At 39.0% G+C, this 21856-nt stretch overlaps 1 protein-coding gene across 1 annotated transcript in view; it reads left to right on the top strand.

Annotated features, from left to right (window-relative positions):
- CD44 (CD44 molecule (IN blood group)) overlaps positions 1-21856 on the top strand; it is a 64536-nt gene that overhangs the window by 15390 nt on the left and 27290 nt on the right. The window contains exons 2-6 of the mRNA XM_086749530.1: positions 9676-9841; positions 12996-13132; positions 14558-14629; positions 15332-15571; positions 17105-17200. Coding sequence (XP_086605656.1) covers positions 9676-9841; positions 12996-13132; positions 14558-14629; positions 15332-15571; positions 17105-17200 — 711 coding nt within the window. The remainder of the gene's footprint in view (positions 1-9675; positions 9842-12995; positions 13133-14557; positions 14630-15331; positions 15572-17104; positions 17201-21856) is intronic.

The following is a 21856-nucleotide window of genomic DNA, read 5'->3' as shown; positions in this document are numbered from 1 at the left end:
TGCAGAGAACTGTTTTCCCCAGCATTCTATAAGGAATATAACTGTGGTTTATTTCTCTCTGATGAAAATTTTCAAGAGTTAGAACATTTTTATAGGCCAAACTGAAATGAAAATATGAAATTTTTAAAAATTCTACAGGGAAATTTTGGACTGGATTCCTTAAACCATCTACTTGTATTGCAACCATATAAACATTTAAACTTAACTTTCTTAAATTGTTCTATTTTATTTTGTGCAAGCTAATTAATTAAGATTCAAAATGAAAGGCAGTTACAAACTAAAAAACAATCCCCCCCGCCCCCTTTTTTTTTCTTTAAATATCCAGAAGGGATACTTCAAAACCCAAAAATATGGTTTATTCCCACTAAATCTGGAAATATATTTCCTATAAATCATTTTAGGTTTTACAACTTGGCAATACCCCCGGGAAAGTGTTTCATCTGATAACTCCCAAGAATCTGTAAAAACTTACTTTCACTGTCACTATTTGGAGAAGGTTTGCTTATGGTGTAGGTGGCTTATTTCCAGGTTTGTTTTTCTACTTTCTGTAGAGAATGATGGCTGGCAGAGCAAAAATGCTATAACTGGGAGAACAGAAAAATATCACCCAGCCACACCAAATGACTGTACTTGATCCTTGGTGCTTTTTTGTTGTCATGGTAAAGGACTGCTGCCTCATAGACACATGGTTGCTTAACTCACATGGATCCTACACAATCTTACTTCTAAATTTTGATCAGTGTGTAGTCATCCCAGTTTAGAGTCCAATTTTCCCAGCACAATTTTCCTTTCCCCATCAAGCCCTGAGGGATTCAGGTATAGGTGTGTTTTAATGATGTCGACACGTGTCTATTAGTGACTGGGGCTGGGATTAATGAATCATTTTACATAACCTAGCAAACAGCTATCCAGTGGTTTTCATTGCTACTGACTTGGGCTTTAGTCCAACTTCTGACATAAAGGTGGAAGCCTCTGTATCCTGTTACAGTTGTCTGGGCTGCCAATTGCTTTAGTGAATGATTTTACTAATAGCCTCTAAAGAAATTGTGAAATACTCAGCAAATAATAATGCCATCCAGGTCTGTGTGTATTGCAGTGTATTGGGTAATCACTGAATGATATTTTTGTACATTCAAGTTCTCCCAGCTGTAAAAATGGCTTTAATTGGGCTATCTTAGTATATACATTGACAAAATGGTCTTGGATCCTGAAATGTTTGATAAATCCATTCTATATGCAATTTTGTATTCAGAGGGTATTTCCCCTAGTCAGGAGTAAAATATGTATTCTTATTTAGCCATTAAGTAGTTTTCCCGTGAAACATTTTAAAAAAACCCAACAACTGGAGATAGATGTGAACTGAGAGCCAAGATGAGAACTGTCCAGATCTCCTGAGATCTTAGGACTCATGGCCCAATTTCTAGACTTGCCTGGAGAAGAACCATAGTTACTAGGAGTCTCTTTTAAGCAGATTTTAATCTGTTTCCAATACACCACTTTTTCCTACTTCATTACTAGCATGCATTAAAGCAGGTGCTAATATTCAAAATGTAGATATCGCTGCTAAGCTAATGGTTGTTTCTGTTCAGAAGTGTCAGTACAAGATTAAATAATCTGTGATTATAAGAAAACGTTTACCCATGTATATCTGTCTGGAACTTGAAATCCGTTTAATAAATTTAGAACAAAATTATTACAATAAATGTAAAACCTATATTCTATTAAAGCAAACAGAGAATGAAAAGTATCTGCACTGTCAAACCCCTAGTTCTGTCCCTGATTTCAGCCCCAATTTATCACATCCTGGTGACATATCAGTCATCTTGAACCACAAACCAAAAAGGAAAATCCCCATGAGAACAGCACACTAACATTTCCTGGTTGCCATGCAATGCAGACTGTGGTTTTACCAAGAAGTCTGTTAACAACCTTGTGTGTAAGTATTCTTCTACAGGTTTTTGTTTAAGGGGGGCAAGTTTTTAGCAAATCTTCCACTTCATTTGCTTTGATGTATCTCTGCAGTTGTTAAAATAACATTTTTTTTTGTATAAGAGAGCATCCGCCTTAAGAATAAAACCTCTAGGTATTGTCTTGAAAACAGTGAAAGGCAGGGAGCAGTGCATGAAACAGTGGATCAAAAATCTTTATGGAATATCGACTCCAATGGGAAGAGTTTGCGTGAGTCAGTGTTGCTTATTATGTGTAAGGGTTGCAGAACCAGGGTGGAAATGGAGATTGCACCTGGCTTCTTACTGTGACAGCTTCTAACAAGCCTCTACTATTAATAATCAGGGTGTAACTCACACTTTCATGAAAGCACAATGCTCCTTAGTCTGCCTCAGCCAATTCTATCACACCAGTGGGCTCTAGCTAGCAAATTGTCTGTGGAACTAGAGTTAGTGATTTTGGCTGAGAGGTATCCATTGAGCCTGGTTCAGATATGTGAATGGCAGTAGCAGAGAAGGGCTTGCATGCAGCTGCTTGAGACAGAGCATCACAAATCCCAGGAAAGACAGGGAGAAATGGCCTGTGTGAAAGTTAATGTTCTCCATGCTTATAAAACTCAGCGCAGGCTTAGGGACATTCCATGGCTTTGGGTTGAGTCACCGAAGTCTCACGGTCTGGATGAGATTAATGATGATGACAGTTCAGGCATGTCTAATACTTTTTGCCTTTTTTTAAGAGCTATTATGATTTGTCTTTCGGCTGTAGCAAATCATGTGAATGTCAGGGAAAGATCATGGCCCGTCAGCCCCCAAAGTCTGCCTACTCTAAGAGGGGGCAGAAGAGAAGTTTTGGGTGCTGTTTGTAATTCCACTGTGAGTCCACTCTGGATCAGCTCCTTTGAAACTTCAAGAGGGTTGAGGGGATCAGTAAGAGTTTGGCACACAGTATAAGTTTTGCATTTCATTGTCTCATGAAACAGAGAAAAAAATGCATCTTTTGCATAACTGCATTAAACCCAGCTAAGTAACATAAAATTAATGGATTTGACCTTCCTGCACTATGGGAAAAGGTGGAATATGTGTTTAGATTTGGATTTGGCAATCATATTTCTTCCTTAACTCAAAATTAGTTTATAAGCCTCAGCATGGAAAAAATAATTTAAGGTGTTAATTTAGTTCAGACCCTGTCTTTCATTTTTTATAAGCTTTGGATTGTTATGACTAGAAATATTTTCATTAATTCAATTAAGAATCCCCATTGTCTGGACATTAAAATATGAGATCAGAAAGTAAAAACTCTACATTCCCTGACTGCTCTGGGCAGTATGCTCTGCATCTGTATTTTGCCTGATTTAAAATGTGGTAATTATTGTCTTCACAGAGGAGATGCTGGGTTTATGCAATTTGCTTAGACTGTGAAATGTCGTGTGAGTTTTAAGTACTGCTGTAGTCCTTTTTCCACAATCACTGCTTCACAAACAGTGTCTATTCTCTCCAGCAAGGTTACAAACATTTTTAATAGTCAGAGTAGAAGATATGCAAATAAAAACAAAGCATACTGTCTCAACATTACGTTAGGGCAAAGTGCCAACTAATTGGATGACCTCGAAACCAGTTTTGAGAGTCGGATTGCCACATTTTTGCCTGGGGTTTCCTGGACACCCACATAATCTCCCACGCTACAGGAGCAAGGCTACCTGGGAGACATGGCCCTTCTGTGTGTGCGTGCAGTGCCGTTTATCAGCACATGTGCAGTAAGCCTGACACTTCCCAGAAGTGTCCTGGTGTACGGTGTGTACGCTGTAGAGCCAGGCTGAGCATTTCCATGGAAAATGTACACGCGTGTAACTAACCCACAAGTAGTTACATTAAGCCTATTTGTGTAAATAAGCCTATTTACTTGCAACAGTTGGGAGTTTAAGGAATTGGCTGCCTAAAGAGTGGGATTCTAACTGCAGCTGGATCTCTGGGTGGTAACGCAGCAAATATTGTAGTGTTTTAAACCATGAATGGGCTGAGGTTTGATGACAGCTGAATTAAATCCACTCTAAACAAAAGTAGACTTCACTTAATCTTTCAGTGAATCTGGGATGAGCTGTGAGATTCAAATGCAACCCAAAGCAAGTGGATGTGGTATCTGCTTTCATAGCAGAAGTTCTTCACAAATTAGCATAAAGTTATTGGAAGAGATGTTAATATTCCAGACAAATCTAGTTCCAAAATCACTGAGCTTGTTGCTTTTAAGTAATCGAATAGATCTTTGTGATCTGATCCCTAAATTTAATATTAAGTCTTGGGCTTCACAGAGTCTGTTTAATTATCAGCAAATTTAGGCGTGCTGTGTTCTATACAGAAGAGGGAATTGAGAAGGGAAAACTAAAGATAAGCCTTTTTCCTGTCCAGGTCATTTATATTAATATAGCTACTGACTGGACAACTGCTGAAATAATGTCAGGCTTTGAATGTGCAACATTCAGAGCTAAAATAGGTGTCACTCACATGGCAGCTGTGAGAGCAGCTCCATCCCATAGCAGTAGTTGTAGGCCACATCCTTGTGTGCAGAGTAGCTGTTTGTTGTGTTGTCATAAGAAAACATCTATCGGGATCTGCAACCTGAACATCTGTGACTACATTTGTGGCTTGTAGGTACACGTGGTGATGTCTTTTGAGCATGCAGTGCTGTTCCATGAGGGGTGGGGATGCAGAAGGTCTCAGCTATCCCCAGATGCCCCCAGTACTGTGCATCTGTCTGCATCTGGCACTTCTGGAAGCACTGCAACTATTTCAGAATCACATGTGGGAAGACTATCATTCTGTGTTAATCCACTAGCTTCTCCTCAGACTGTGAAACTCAGCCCTGTTGCAAGACTTTAAGTCCTCCAGGAAAGAAAAATGCATTTGTTGGTGTCCTCTTCCACACAGGTTCCTCATTCTTGCCTTCGAAACTTCTCATGACATGGCTGTCATCAGAGAAATTTTAACAGAACTGTTTTTCCCTGGAAGAAAACAACTGTATCAAAATACAGGCATTTAGAGAAAAAAATGTTAGACTTGCATAAATTTTACAAAACTAAAAATTATATCCTTTTGGTATTTTTTATAACATATAATAATAAAAATATTAAGAACTTTAATCATCAAGACTGTTAAACAGCTGTGCAGTGTATATAATTTTTGTCTACATTAAGTGTTTTTGTCAGCCTGAATAACTGGGGAAACAGGTAGGAGAAGAGATATTTTTTACATTCTTTCTGTGGAAAGGCCACCCAAGTAACCATAGTGATTAATTCTGTTGCCTATGGTGAAAGTATTTAAGACTGGATGAACAGCTTTTGAGCTCCAGTGGACAGACAGTCATCAATACTATTGGACACCTGCCTATGCTGTGAATTGTGGTTATCTTCTCATACACCATACAGTCTGGATCTAATCTGGTATTTTATCTCCTTGATTGTTTCCTGTTACCTGTGGAAAGGAACATTCCTTGCCGTTTATGCTGAGTAGATACACTGTAGATAGAATAACCTCAGTTTACCAATGAACAAAAGCAATTGAAGGAAGAGTGCACACCTTGATTACTATCATTTGCTTTCACATCTACGCCGTAGAAGCAAATAGACTGTCAAGCAAAAAAGACATTACGGAAGTTGCTTGTTATTCACATAGAATGTGTCAATGGAAATGTGCATGAATCGCATTTTGTGTCTTTTAGAAAATAGTTAATTTATAGCATCTTTTATTTCAATTAGGTGGTACAGACACCCCCTTTTAATATTTGGAGAAGACTGGTCTATTTTTCTCTTTCTTGCACGTGGAACTCACATTAAAATTAAGATAAAAATGAGTCATTCTCCTCTTCACTGGGAATAATAGGCTACTCCAATTAAGTGTGCTTTTCAGTTGTCAGTCTAGTCTGGAGCTGAAACTACTTTTTTCTCTTCAGGGGAAGGAGAGGCAGGAGGAAAGTTAACTCACATTGCTTTGAAACATTCTGGTCTTTTCTCGTTTTCTCCATTAACATGATTATTCTTATTTGTATTCATCATCATCTTCTTCTAATTATTATTATTATTAACTCTTTCTTAGCTGTTCCTTTAAAAAATATGATAAACAGATGTTTATTTTTTCACTCATTTTACTCAGTCACAGACTTTCCTTGGATTATACTGTTTTCCCACTGTACCTGTTGCATTGTGTAGGCAGTATCTTTCCAACATAAAGATTAACTGAGTGTGATGTCCTCAGAGCCTCTATCCCTCATGCCTTTTGTTCAGTGTCTGTAGTGAATTGTATAAGGCGCTCCCCTCCTGTAGGCTTTGCATGTACTGCTTGTTCCTAGTTCCCAGGCTGAAGGCCAGAAAACAAATTGCACAACATAGCTACAGCACTTTTTTTTTTTAATTTTATTCATTAGTTTTATCCTCATACTTTTTGCCATTGAAAGTTACTTCCATGTGCAAACCTTTACAGTATCATTAAATTAAAATCCATCTAAAACATTATTTAACATTAAATAAGCTTATGCAGTACATATTGAAACTCTGACATTGGTTTGTGTGTGAGCATGAGCTCAGCAAGAGGAAGCCTTTCAAAATGGAGGGAAATACTTTCAAGATGAATGAACAGGGAGCAAGAACTTAATTCATATGAACTCATATAATATGTGTTTGACACTTCTTATCTGCCCTAGCAGGGAGAATAAGAAGAGCTAAAAGATTATCTTTCAAAGAGTATTTAGTAGCATAATGTTGTTCTAGTTGATAACTTCCTCCTGCAAGTGATAGAGGAGCTAATGAGGAGAGGTACTGTGCTGGACCTCATTGTCACCAACAAGAAGAGGCTGGTGGGGAATGTTGAGCTCAAGGGCAGCCTCAGCTGCAGTGACCATGAGACAGTTGAATTCAAGATTCTTATGGCAGCAAGAAGGGCGTGCAGCAAGCTCTCTACCCTGGACTTGAGGAGAGCAGAATTTGGCCTCTTCAGGGATCTTCTGGGTAAAGTTCCATGGGATAAAGCCCTGGAGGGAAAAGGGGCCCAAGAAAGTTGGCTAATATCGAAGGATCACCTCCTCCAAGCTCCAGAGCGATGCATCCCAAAAAAGAGGAAGTCGGGCAAAAACACCAGGCAGCCTACATGGATGAACAAGGAGCTCCTGGACCAACTGAAAAACAAAAAGGAAGCCTACAGAGGATGGAAGTAAGGGCAGGTAGCCTGGGAAGGTTACAGAGAGATTGTCTGAGTGGCCAGGGATCAGGTAAGGAAAGCTAAAGCCCTGACAAAATTAAATCTGGCCAGGAACATCAAGGGCAACAAGAAAAGCTTATTTAGGTACAGCAGGGATAAAAGGAAGAGCAAGAAGAATGTGGGCCCTCTCCAGAAGGAAACGGGAGACCTGATTACCCAGGACATGGAGAAGGCTGAGGTATTCAATGACTTTTTTGCCTTGGTCTTCATTGGCAGGGGCTCTAACTACATCACCCAAGTCACAGAAGGCAAAAGCAGGGACTGGGAGAAAGAAAAACTGCCCACTGTAGCAGAAGAGCAGGTTCGGGACCATCTAAGGAACCTGAAGTTGCACAACTCCATGGGACCTGATGAAATGCATCGGTGGGTCCTGAGGGAACTGGCAGATGAAGTTGCCAAACTACTGTCTGTCATATTTGAGAAGTTGTGGCAGTCTGGTGAGGTTCCCCCCAACTGGAAAAGGGGAAACATTACCCTCATTTTAAAAAAGGGAAACAAGGGAGACCTGGGCAACTACAGGCTGGTCAGCCTCACCTCTGTGCCTGGCAAGATCATGGAGCAGATTCTCCTGGAAACCATGCTAAGATATATGGAAAATAAGGAGGTGATTTGTGACAGCCAACATGGCTTCACTAAGGGCAGATCATGCCTGACTAATTTGGTGGCCTTCTACAATGGGATTACAGTGGACAAGGGATGACCAACTGATGTAATTCACTTGAACTTGTGCAAAGCGTTTGACACTGTCCTGCATGACATCCTTGTCTCTAAGTTGGAGAGACATGGATTTCATGGGTGAACCACTTGGTGGATAAGGAATTGGCTGGATGGCCACACTCAGAGAGTGGTGGTCAACAGCTCAGTGTCCAAGTGGAGACCAGTGAAGAGTGGTGTCCCTCAGGGGCTGATATTGGGACTGGCCCTGTTTAACATCTTTGTTGGTGACATGGACAGTGGAATAGAGTGTACCCTCAGCAAGTTCAACAACGACACCAAGCTGTGTGGCGTGGTCAACACACTGGAGGGAAGGGATGCCATCCAGAGGGACCTGTGAACCCATCAGTGGGCCCACATGAACTGCAGGAAGTTCAACCAGGCCAAGTGCAAGGTCCTGCACCTGGGTCAAGGCAATCCCAAGCACAAATACAGGCTGGGCAGAGAATGGATCAAGAGTAGCCCTGAGGAGAAGAACTTGGGAGTGCTGGTGGACAAGAGGCTCAACATGAGCTGGCAATGTGTGCTTGCAGCCCAGAAAGCCAACCACATCCTGGGCTACACCAAAAGAGACATGGCCAGTAGGTTGAGGAAGGTGATTCTGCCTCTACTCCACTCTGGTGAGACCCCACCTGGAGTACTGCGTCCAGCCCTGGAGCCCCCAACATAAGAAGGACATGGACCTGTTGGAGTGAGTCCAGAGGAGGGCCACGAAGATGAACAGAAGGCTGGAGCACCTCTCCTATGAGGACAAGCTGAGAGAGTTTGGGCTGTTCAGCCTGGAGAAGAGGAGGCTCTGGGGAGACTTTATAGCGGTCTTCTAGTACCTGAAGGAGGCTTATAAGAAAGATGAGGAGAAACTCTTTAGCAGGGCCTGTTGTGATAGGAGTAGGTGTAATGGTTTTAAAATAGAGGGAGGTAGACTCAGACTGGGCATAAGGAAAAAAATTTTACGATGAGGGTGGTGGAACACTGGCACAGGTTGCCCAAAGAGGCGGTGGATGCCCCACTCCTGGAAACATTCAAGGCCAGGATGGACAGGGCTCTGAGCAACCTGATCTGCTTCTTGCAGGGGTGTTGGACTAGTTGGCCTTTAAAGTTCCTTTCCAGCTCAAACTATTCTATGATTCTAGTTCAGAATATCTGTGCAGCTCACTTAGTTTTTGTCTCTGGTAGATCATGCAACATCAAACTAATGTAAGCCTTCTGCTTTCTGTCTAGCTAATAATAGGAATACATTGCTTGAACTAGTTCTGAAACTGGGGACTGATGTATACGTTCATTTAAAAGGATTCACCATGAAGGGATCACAATGAGATAATTAAGGAACCTTATGATCATAAAGGCTCTGATTATATAGTTCATGTTTTAAAAATTCTGTTATGAATTAAATATTTTGTTTTCAAATACATTTGAGTATTCAGTTAGTTTTGCAATAATGTGGCTTCCAAGACTTTGATGCTACATTTACGTCTTCTCCACATTATGGTTAGTGGCTTGTTAAAAGTGCTAGATACCTCACAAAAACATGTTTCATTGCTGTTTTTGGAAAGGCTGAAGATTTGACTTGTGTCTCAGCCCAAAGAGAGGAAGTATGAAGATGGTAATTGAAAGTGCTAGCTCTCCTTCTGAACAAATCATTAGCTGCTACTTGTTTCTGGTTTGCAGTGAAAGCACTATATTTGAAAATTAATCAATTCCAGGTCTTCAGTGAAGCATTAAGTCCAATAATTTGTAATTCCTTTTTTTTTTCCTTTTCTTTTGTTAACAGAATTCAATGTAAGTTGCAGATATGGAGGAGTTTTTCATGTTGAGAAAAACGGTCGCTACAGTCTCACACGATCTGAAGCAGTTGAACTCTGCAGAGCTCTCAATAGTACCCTGTCAACACTAGAGCAATTGATGAAAGCTCATGAACTTGGATTTGAAACTTGCAGGTAAAAAAATTCTTGAAAAAAGAATATATCATGACAAGTCCATCCATCTATGTTATAGTGTAATAATTACCGTTGACTTCATATAGCTGTTCATTAGATGACCGAATCAGTTCTCAAGTAACTTATATTTTGTGTGATGAACAACACATCTTTGTGCATGTGTGTGTTTGCTCTGGGTCTGGTAATAAGTAAGTCCTTGACTGCATATTTTGTTTACCAATTATCTTTTAAAAATTGTACCCTCTTACAGATAAAATCTAAAGATAACAAAAGATTGACAGCATAATAAATTAATTGGGAAGATGTGCAGATCATACTGTATCACTACTTGTAAGAAAAGTACATGAAAAATGTTTATGATTTTTAATGACCTGATGTAAGGTAAAAGACTGAAGATGATACAGTACAGAATACAATATATAACTCTGTCTTTTCAAGAAACAGTAAACAGCAGCAAGTGGTACTGTGAAGGATGAACTGACATCCCAGTGAAAAAATGGCCACAGTATTAGTACATTCTTGTAATGTGGGAATGGAGAAGTTTCAGAAGACAGCCATAAAAATGACTAAAAACCCCCAAATCATGTTGTCAAGTAACATCTGCAATTAATGTTGTATGGGATAACAAATGCAGATAATGCAGACTTTTCAGTCTAGCAAAAAATAACTAGACCAAGAAACTGGAAGTTACTCACAGAAGATTTTGGATTAAAAAAATTAAGTGAGTACTAATACAACAAAATATATAAGGATAATAATTATTGTCTGAAACAACTTAGGCGGATTGTAGTAGATTCTTTGTCACACCAAAATTTCATCAAGATGAAATATTTTCCCCAAGGATGCCCTCTGTTCAAACAGTAATCATGTCAGAACAGTCCTATGGTCTGTAAATATTAGATGATTATGTGATCTTGCTTTAGAAAATACATAATACACTTATTATGCAAGTCATCCTAAACATTCATATGCAGAAAAGAGATTGAACTCAGGAGCTGTAAATTTGAAGTTTGGGGTTTTTTAAAAATCAAGTAACATAGATTCATGTCCACGAACCATTATAGAGTTGAAATAACTTTCAGTAGATTTTCAACTGTATTACAATCTAAAATAAACAGAAGATAGAGAGAAATTGAATTTATCTTCTAGCTGACTGGACTAGAAAAGTTCAGTGAACATTTCTTCAAAATTTTAAGACTTTCATTCTGGTACCATGAGAAATAGTACTAGCATCAATACTTCCTGCACCTTTTTCCTGTGAATTATTTCATTTCATTTTAGTCAGTGGGCTTTACTTTTTTAACGCCTAATGCATTAATGTTCTTTTTCACTGGCTTGCAAGCTCATGAGAATTGAATAAAGCTCCTTTCAAATTAATAGTATCTGTATGAAATAATTTGTAACCATGGAAAGATACATGTTCAGTGCCTTGAAAACATCCTTATACATATAAATGTCATACAGTGTCATTGATGACAACACATTCATTGTCATTATGACCTGCATGGTGGTGAAAGAGGTGAACAATAGTGCCAAGGAACAATGGACAGAAAATTCTTATAAGATTCTTCTGTGAGAAGTGTGAATGTAATTTAAAATAGTACTACATAAAGCCTAGAGACAAAAGTCCTGCATAGCATAGTAGGCAGGTTCTTTCTCTAACATTAGCATATGAACATACTTACCGTTCTGAATTGTCCAGAACCACATAAGTATGTGGAGACTACAGATCAAATCCTAACTAAATGCCTGGGGGTAGAGATTTCTAGTGCTAGCAGTCATGAGTATTCTGCAATGTGGAAAGTCTTTTCTAAAATTAAAATATAAAGATAATTGAAAGAAGGAGTAGAGTGAAATGTTGTGTTTATGGTTTTTTTTTTCAGCAGGGAGCTGTAGTTTTTCATTAATGTTACAATTTTCCCTAATTCACAGCTTAGCAGAAAACAGATTTGGACATGTAAGGCATGTAGGTAGGATTCCTTCCTCCTTTTCTTCTGGCCTGCTGTCCACCCTCTTACTTTCATTTGTTGATCCTGTGCTAGAAGTCCTTGTCGGTAAGGCTAGGGTCTTCCCAAGCTTGGATAGGAGAGAAAAAATATACTCATATTATACTCATACACATATAATCATCAAAATACATGTAGAATGATGAGTGAATAAGGTGAATCAACAGACCATAACACAACTAGGAGATTAATGGATTATAAAGTGTCAACATCGTAGGCTCGGCTGAAAGTGTGAGTAAAGCAGTTAATAATTCCACCTACAAGAGAGTTTCAGGATTGCAAGTATCTGCACATCAGACATGTAACTTGAATGGGCCTCACAGGCAAAAAAAAACCTGCAAAGCTATGAAATTTGCTCCTCCCTCAAGAAGTAAAACAAAACCCAAACCAAACCCCAGTTCTTGATACCATTCTATCACCCTTCCTAGCTAAATACATTGGAATTAATCAGGTGTTACAGGATTGCAAAATAGTAATAATGCATTGTGCATTATGTAGCTCTGTTAACCACAGTCTTCACTGAAATATGTGAGCTCTGTACACAATAGCCATATTGTTTGACTGAAAGATATAGTAAGAATTTGTGGATGAATGGGTGTTGTATTTGAATATTTCACTAAGATGTCAGCTTTTGCAGAAAGTGATGTGTCTTACAATCATTCTCTAAATTCACTCAGGTGCTATAAATTGAGCCCCCAGCATTTCCGTGTGAAATGTCACTGGGCAGTATGTTATGCTCAAAGCAATGAAAATGTGACTCCCTGAAAAAAAAAGAAGCCAGTCTTTAGTATCAGGTAATACAACCTCACACTGAATAAAAAGTGCACTTGCCTTTCAGTCCCTCACTTTCACTGCCTTGCTCTGGAACCGATCATTCTAGCTAATAAGTTGCTTACTTAATTAAAATGGGTATAGCTCTAGAAATTACAAGCAAAATGGTGTTGAGTGGCTGAAGACTGATGTAGCTACATGTGAGAAAGGAACGCTCTTCATATACAAAAAGGATGCATAAGCACATACACTTTTAAAAAATAATGTAAGATGAAAATAACAGCTACTTCATAGCTTCTTCGCATTTGAGATACCTAGAACATTTATGCCCTCTGCAATACTGTGTAATATGATGTGTTTTCCTCTGTTCTTCACAGGTATGGTTTTGTAGTGGGGTATATTGTTATCCCACGAATCAATCCCTATCATCTTTGTGCAGCAAATCATACTGGCGTCTACAAACTTACAGGAAATACAACTGGTCGGTACGATGCATACTGTTACAATGAGACAGGTATGTATATGCTTTTATGACATATTTTAGATATAAATTCACTAACAATAACATATGTAATATCCTATTTAAGGTACTGGAATGAGGGATTCTATACTAAATATCATCTCTTTTTCAACTGAGAAGAAATACCTTTTGTCAGCCTCTAGAAGTGTATGTATAATGCCAGCAATGATTTTGATCCGTTTTATCAGTAGTGTGTTTTGAACTAAACCATTTCTGCCCTTTGAACTACCTTAGTGGATTCAGAACAGTTCATTATCATGGCCTAGTGCAGTGAACTACTGCAGCAGTGAATCTAAAAGACATAACTGTTGTAGATGATGGTGCTCAGCTTTTCTGTTCCTGCACTCTTGAGCTTCCATGGCGAGCATGAGTTATTTCGGTTAAGGGATGCTAGGAGTGGCTGCCATCTGCAGCAGCTTCAAGGCCCCAGGTGGCCATCCAAAACCCATGGATAGGTTTCGGATGGAGGAGGCTGCTGCTCTCCTGTTTGCAGGTTCATTCACTATTTGCTCTCAGGAAAATCTCCATTCAGGCATCACGCAGTGAGATAGCAATGCAAGTCGGAAGCAGACCACTTTCTTCAAAGGTTCTGAACTTTTTAATAGCTGGAAATATTTTGATAAATTATTAGGAAAATGTAGATAATCTTGTAACAGATGCTGAACACAGTATTTGAAGATGAAATATGGACTAGCGTCAAGTGTCTTGAATTTCAGTAGGTTATTACATTCACAGACAGATCTTACAGGAAACTGTAGGCGAAATTCACGGATTATTTGAATGCCAGTGACATTATATCATTAAAAACCATCTTTGCATTGACATAATATCAGGTGAGCTGCCATCCTGTCACCCATGGATGACTCTTCTCCTGCTACAGCTATGTCCATCCCCACCAGAGCTTTATAACTCCTCCTAAGTCTTCTTCTCTTCCAGCAGTATGAGAAGGTGGCTCACATACTGGCTCCAAGCATGTCACTACAGCCCGCTGGAGCAAGCAGTGCTCACCAGACCAGGGCAAACTCTGCCTGTGCAGAGCCCTCCATGGAGAGGATGGGGGGTCCCTCCAGCCAAAAAAAGATTGGGGCTGCCATTACTGCCATGACGGTGGGGCTATCTGCACTGAAATTGGGTCATAAGGCTATTTTAACTGTCATTGATTGCAATCATTTGCTGGAATGGTTATGGAAATGGAGAATCTCATCATTAGTTGACAGAACAATCTTGAAGTGCCCCACCTTGGAAAGAGCAGATCGGGAACATAGATAGACCAGTGAATAACGTTTGATTTGGAAATTTGTTTTTAATTGTCCACATCTGAAGTTGACATTTTGTGATTACGTATAATTAATATGGGTATACACGTGACTTTTTTCTCAATTTCTCAAATTAATATTTTCTATTTTCCTTCTTTTACAGAAACAAGGGACAAAGCATGTGAGCCAATTGAAAGACTAGATACTTCTTTCCTCAATAATCAGAGTGAAATAGGTACTGTATTGATTAGAAAGACCTGCCACTTGTTTTATTCTTAGGATCTGGTTATCTTTTTTTACGTAAACAATTGTTAATTAATATTAAAAATCAAGCCAAACATAAGAGAAAGAAGTCAAGAGATGTTCAATGGAAATTAAAGCAATTAGACACTTGTCTTCCCCTAAATCCTATGGAGCTTGGTTTGTCTCGAGGTGCTACCAAACATTTTTATATAGGTAAATTAAATTTTTTAGCACCTCAGAGTTGCTAATGTTTCTTTGACATGGAGGACTTTGCTTAATCAGCAACCTTTCTACATCTCATTTGAGCTGCTGATTAGAAAAGCAACTGTAAGTGGAAGAAAACTCTCATAATAAATTATTTGTCCCAATTCTAAAATTCTAGTTGACTGTACAGAGGACAAGATTTTATGTTCAAAATCAAAGTGTCTGATCAAAATATCAAAATATTTGATGCAGAGTAGGCCCTATATGTTTGACAAATATATACATTAGTATATATACCTTAGATGTAGTTTAGTGATGTATGATCTAGACATAGATAGACAGGATGGCAAAAATGGATTAACTGATATTAATCTACAACTATTTCTCATTATTTTTTTTTTGTTATAGGACTTAAACTGTTTAGCATTACTGAAATATAGCTATTTAGCTCCTTCATATTATCAGCTGCTTAATTTCCTCTTTCCAACAGTCATTGACAATGCAGATGGCTCACGTTATAATGCAGATGGCACGCGTCACAGCGGAGAGTCCTCAACCTCAGGTGCAGATGATGAAAATGTAGGTAGTGGATCAACACATGACACAACTCCCATGGATACCTCCATCAGGAGATCCAGCCCCTCATATTATGGAAGCGCTACTCCAGTCTCACAGCTGCCAGATCATTCTTCTGGAGGAGGTGAAAAAGAAATTCTTACAAAAGATTCTGGTAAGGACAGTAGGTTGCTACTATATCCCCTTTAAAATAACTGAGTGAAGGATTACGTTGCTAGTTCAAGGATATTATAAGGAAATGAGAAGCACCGTCTCTAATTTGGATCCTGGGGAAGTCAAGGGAGAATGTGTGTCTTTGAAATAAAACAGAAACATTCTGAATTTCTAAGGATTTTTTTTGTTGCACAGGAGTACAGAGCAGCCACACATCAGTTCACATAAAACTTCACAAGATATTGAGAACGGATCATTCTAAGAATTTGCTCTTGTTCCTATTAAAATATTTATTTCATTAAAGGCTCAAAAACATATCTAACAGTGAACACAGAGAGGTTAGTGAGGGTGAGGGTATGGATATATAGAGATACATACAGAGATTTATATATAGGATAACTTATTCTTATCTATTCTCTAGAAGGATGAATTAACATTAAGTAATAAGAATAAGGAGGACTTAACAGTGGAAATGTTTTCTCTTTATACAAATAAAGGGTTTTTTTAAGGACATCTTATGACAGCATATTACAGAATGCACAGAGATATAAAAGTGTCAAATTAAAATGTTATTAGTACCTTCTTTCTTTAGGTGGTAAAGACAAATTCTGTTTTCATGAAGCCCTATGAAATACAAATGTCATACTCTTTTCTTGGGCATTTGCAGGGTGGCAAATTCATGAATTAGAGTGCCTTGCCTGTATCTTGCTTTCTTGTGAAAGTGGCATGTTTTGCTTGTGTGGCTGAAATTATCAGAGATCTGAAAGACTTGCTCCCATTGAACATAAGGGATTCAAATATAATTCACCCTCAAAGTACAGTGAAGTTTACTATGTAAGCTCTGACTATAGGCTTTCTATCAAATCACCAATAACTTACCAGTGAAGGATACGAGTAGTTTGCATCATTATCCTCAATAAATACTGAAATAAAAAAAAAAAAAAAAGAGCAGAAGCATTAGGATTATAAAGTGATTTTTCACTGGTGATATGCTCATGACATGTTATGCTTCTTTTTCCATGTTAACATCATGAAAGATAAATCCTAACCTTCTCTTCCTAAGGAACTAGGATCAGAGCCATTCCCCAAGGCGTATGCCACATACTTGAATTGCTTGCTGCAACAACTCTTATCAACTCTGCTTACATGCCGCGTTTAGATTTTTGGACTAGATCTCAGAATATGTCTCAGTAAAGAGGGGAAAACAAATAACTCATTGCTCTAGAATTCCTGTCCAGAGGGTACACAGGTACAATTAGAGCTTTAATCACATGAACAGATCATTGCCAGGATGTTCATTATCCCTGTAATACATAATCTCTTGAAATAATCTGGTTTGGTGATATCCTTAGTTACATGTTAGTGAAGTAAGGCCATTTGGGGTTGAATTACGTGAAGAACCTAGTCTGTATCCTTTTCTCTTGGACCTATAAATGAAGGAATGAAGCTTGCAGTATAAAATAATTGAAGTAGTTGTAAGTACTGAGTTGCAACTCAGCTAATGAAATAGTAATGATTCATTCATCACATACAGCTGATGAAGTTTCTCCTGTATCACCTGACATCTCTTTGGCGACGGCAGCTGATGATTTACTCGAAAAAGATGATGGATGGTATCCTGTAACTACTGGTAAGATTTATGTGATGTAACAACTGCATCAAATATAGATTGCGTTAGAACTGCTTTCTTCTTCCAGCAGGGCATTCTGGTAAGTGGTGAAGTATACATCATCTCTAATTTTGGAGAGGCATTGCAAGACAGTACTTTCCAGACTGGTTAAGTCAGAAATAAACTTCACTCTCTGAAACAAGGGGAGTAAAAACATTTACTGTATGTTTGCTTCAATGCTTATAGACGAGTTCAGAAAGATTCCTGTTTTGTGTTTCCCACTGCTTTTTTATCACATCTATTTACTCTATGAGGCACCACAAATCAGTGCAACCAATTATCACTTGAAGTCAATTTATTTCCGAGGTAGAAAAGGACATTTTCGTCAATTTGTGATGAAAGTGTTTGTGATTCTAGCATATTTATGGTTGTGAATGTGGGTAATCCACATCAAAACCATGGCCTTGCTCACCAAAGCAGTGCTTTAAGTGGCGTTTCCAATTTCCAAGCCACTTGTGCACTGGAAAAATTAATTTCATCCTTAGTGTTGGCAATATGCATGAGAAAAAATTGGAGTCTACGCTGGCTCTATAGCTGTGAGAGCTCAAGAGAACAGTAACCATTTTCTGTACTTTGTCCTTAAATAGCTGTACTGAGTGGGAAAATCTGCTTGTGATGTTTTTGTCAAATATATAGTGCAGAGCAGCTGCAGCAAATGAAAAACTTTTAAAGTCATCTTACATGTTTTAAAGTGGAACTGTACATATATTCACTGTAGTTCTTAAGTTTAGAGTGATAAAGATCTTTGCCCCAGAAAATAAAGTTAATCTAAAGGGAGAACATTTTAATTGTGCAGAGGAGATCTACAGAGGTGTGTTGTAGTAAAGACTGAACTGATAGAAAGTTTCTTTCTGCTGACTCTTTTTTTCCCCACCATGGAAACTCGTCATAGTGAGTTTGTTTAATTGTAAAAAATAGTCAGTTTGTTTAATTGTTTATTGGTTGCTGATACGTGGTCAAATGGGCTATGTGACTTGGAGGGACGATGCCCTCATTACTGTATTTAGAAATCACAGGATAGGGTAAGAATGATTGTATGTCTTAAACAGTTAGCAAAAGTTTTACTAAAAGACAGAAATCATTCAACCAGACTTCTTGTCTCAGAGGATATGAAGGGAAAAAAAAATCAGGTTGGTCTTCCCCAAAATCTTGAAAACAAATAGAGAATTTTCTGGTGCTTGTTTGAAGTGAAAGGTTTTGCTACAAAGTTTTGCCTGTAAGGGGCAAAGGGTAGAATCCCACCTGGTAACAGTGGGGAATTTGTCTGGTTGACTCTGGTGGTGATTTTTCCTGTAGATTTATTTGCTTTTATATGCACGTGTGACTTCATGCTTCCTTGTACAGATGTTTCTGTACCTGTTGCAAAAACCTGTGCATTGTTTCTAGGCAGGAAAGCTTTTGGTTTTTCTTTTACTACTTGGTTATCAAATGTATTGATCCTACAAATGTATGTCTCTTCCTGTTGCTAACAGTTCTTTCTCATGGGCATGACTATTTTACAGAGGAAAAACTAGAGGCATTTAAGATTTTAAAAGATCAAAATAACTATAGAGCTATGTAATAAAATATGTTAATAGTGACATATGTATATCACAAGTGATAGCATTGGCATGATTGCTTATTGTTTTAGGGTTGATAGATTGATTCTCGGGGGAAAAAAGATTATGAAGGTACTGCACCTGGGCTTTTCTGATAGGTTTAGCTATCACTCAGCAACATCACTTTAAAGCCAAATAGATCCAGTTCATTTAATTTTACTGCATAACAAACTGTCATAGTTCAGCCCCGATCGGGACCAGACTACGCAGTCTCTCTCTCACTCCCCCCACCCTCCGAGACAATAGGGAGAGATAATATAAGGAAAAACGGCTCGAGGTTTGAGATAAGGACAGGGAGAAAATCCTTAAAGTTACTCTTATGGGCAAAACAGACTCGACTTGGGGAAAACTATTCATTTATTACTACAAACAGCAGGATAATGAGACAGAGAATGACATAACCTCCCCCACCCCTCACTCTTCCCGAGCTTAACATTATCTCTACCACCTTCCCCCCCGAGTGGCACAGGGAGGGGAAGAAGGAATGGAGGTTACGGTCAGTTCATCACGCGTTGTTTTACGCCGCTGCTTCATAGTCGGGGGAAGAACTCCTCATATTCCTCCCCTGTTCTGTTTGTGGGTTCCCTCCCACAGGCCACAGTCCTTTGTGAAACTGCTCTGGCGTGGGTCATCTCTTCCACAGAGTTGAGTCTCTCCAGAACGGCTGTCCCAGCGGTCCCTCCACGGGCCACAGCCTCCTTCAGGCATCCACCTGCCCCAGTGTGGGGTCCTCCACGGGCTGCAGGTGGATTTCTGCTCCTCCGTGGACCTTCATGGGCTGCAGGGGGACAACCTGCTCCACCATGGTCATCACCACAGGCTGCAGGGGAATCTTGGCCAGGAGCTGCATTACTCCTCCCCCTCCTTCTCCACTGACCTTGGCGTCTGCAGCCGTTCCTCTCACAAGAAAAGTTCTTCACACCAGGCTGGCAGACGCCTCTCATAATCTCTTCACGTCATCCAGCTCATCTCCTCTCCACTTCTTGCAGCCGGGCCAGGCCGAGTCGGGCCCAGTTGGCCGCCTGGCGAGGGGCCGGAGGGTGAGGCCTGCAAGGCCCACGAGGCCTGTGCCTCCCCCTCTGCGCCTCTGCCCCTGCTCAGCTTCTTCACATCTTCTCTTTTTTTTTTTTCTGTTTTCTCCTTCTTAAATATATTATCGCAGAGGCGTTATCACAGAACATTCTGCTACCAATCAGCTCGGCCTTGGCCAGCAGCCCTAGGCCCGGCCGAGTCCATTGAACAAAAGGGAGCAACTTCTAGCAGTTTCCTACAGAAGCTACCACCTTAGGTCCCCCCTCACTAAACAAAATCAGAACACAAACAAATGAGTAATTTAGCACTGCTGTCAGAAGTTAAGTGTAAGCTATCCATCTCCATGAGAAGTCATCAAATTTTCAGTAGCACTGGAGAAAGTTACATGAACAAACAAAAAAGAAGATAAGGCCATGCCCGAATGTCTGCTATTTACATTGTGCAACAGTGCAGGCTCATTGGAATATCCCAGCCACAGTTTAATTTCCCGAAGAAAAATCCCACAGACAGAAAAGTGGAAAATTAAGAAATAAGTAAAGAAAACTATTTGGCATATATCTTCATGTAGATGACTAAAAATATATCTGTTTAATTCTAGTGTGTGAAAGTGACAAACATAACTGGTGGCTCTTCATCTATATTACACACCCTTTGTAAACTTAAAGTTTGATGATCAGGTGTCTAGCTTGTACAAAACACTTTTTTTTCTATGGGTTTGAAGTGAGCAATTGCCACAGCTCCTTGTTCTTTATTACTCTGGCTTTGGACATTATTGGTGATGTTCTCCATCAAGTTCATGGCCCAGATTAATACGCTACCAGTACTTTGCCATCACCTTTCTCTTCTAACTGAAAAGAGTTTTTCTCTTTGTTGTTAACAAGTCATGATTCATCTGCACATATGCTGTGGATCAGTTGTAATGAAATTGTGTTGCTGATCGACGAGATACTTTCCTAAGCTATCAGAGCTAATTACTCAAACAGTAACTGCAACTGGTTTTGTTCATCCATGTAATAGACATGTTTATGCTCTAATGGATTTTCCTTTTTAAAAAAAAAAAAAAAAAGACGCAGTATTTATTCAGTCAAGGAAAGCTTTTCAGAAAGGCAAAATCTGTTAGGTTTTGCTGCCAAAATAGCTACATCTTGAAAAAGTGCAGTTCTGAGTTTAGGTCCATACACATTGTACACTTTGCAGTTTAAAAATAAGCAAAACATAAATACTGCAGGCTGAAGAACATCAGCTTATCCTGTTTGATCATTAAACTTTGATTCCTAGGTCTTACATTTTACAATGCTTTCATATATTACACAAAAATTTATCAAAACTAATGTCTTTGATGTTAGTCTTCACGGCATTTTTCCAAATCAATTATTTAAAGATTTTGCTCTGAATGAAAAAGGGTATATGATATTTTTTCTTCATCTTCAAGATATAAAACTTAGGTGGTCTAACTGCTGATAACAATATTGCCTGTGAGGAATTGCCAGAATAAAAATATTTCCAGATAAATATTGTGAAGTAGATTCAGCTTTCTTTTGGTGAATATATGTGTGACTTGAAGCACAGCTCTTCTTGCAAACTCTGCTTCTCAGTTTATTAATAACTTTCCTAGCAGAGAGAAAGGTTAAACTATCAGCTGGCTTGCTTGAGGGATTTCAATTTCTATGGTGTGCATGCTTCTATTAGCTTTGAATGTTTTTTGTCAGAATATTGGGGCATATTTCCTATACGGTACGTACTTTGACCTGTCAAACCTAAAAATACTACAGAAAATTCATTGACTTTACTGGACTTTCAGAGCTGGTAACACAATCTTAGACTTTAGTAGAATATTTCAAATTTCACTTACACTAAAAGCACTGGATATTTTTGCTGTTGGAGGAATGTAATGATACCATGAGTTCATACATTCGACTCACATCCATCTCAGTGGGATGAGCATGCTCAGGGTGTCGGTGCTGGTGGACTTGACTTTGCTGGAGGA

Source organism: Chlamydotis macqueenii, chromosome 5 (assembly GCF_036417535.1).
Source record: "Chlamydotis macqueenii isolate bChlMac1 chromosome 5, bChlMac1.mat, whole genome shotgun sequence".
NCBI classification, from domain to species: Eukaryota; Metazoa; Chordata; class Aves; order Otidiformes; family Otididae; genus Chlamydotis; species Chlamydotis macqueenii.
Note: the sequence above shows the minus strand (reverse complement) of the source record. Positions and strands in the feature narration are given on the sequence as shown.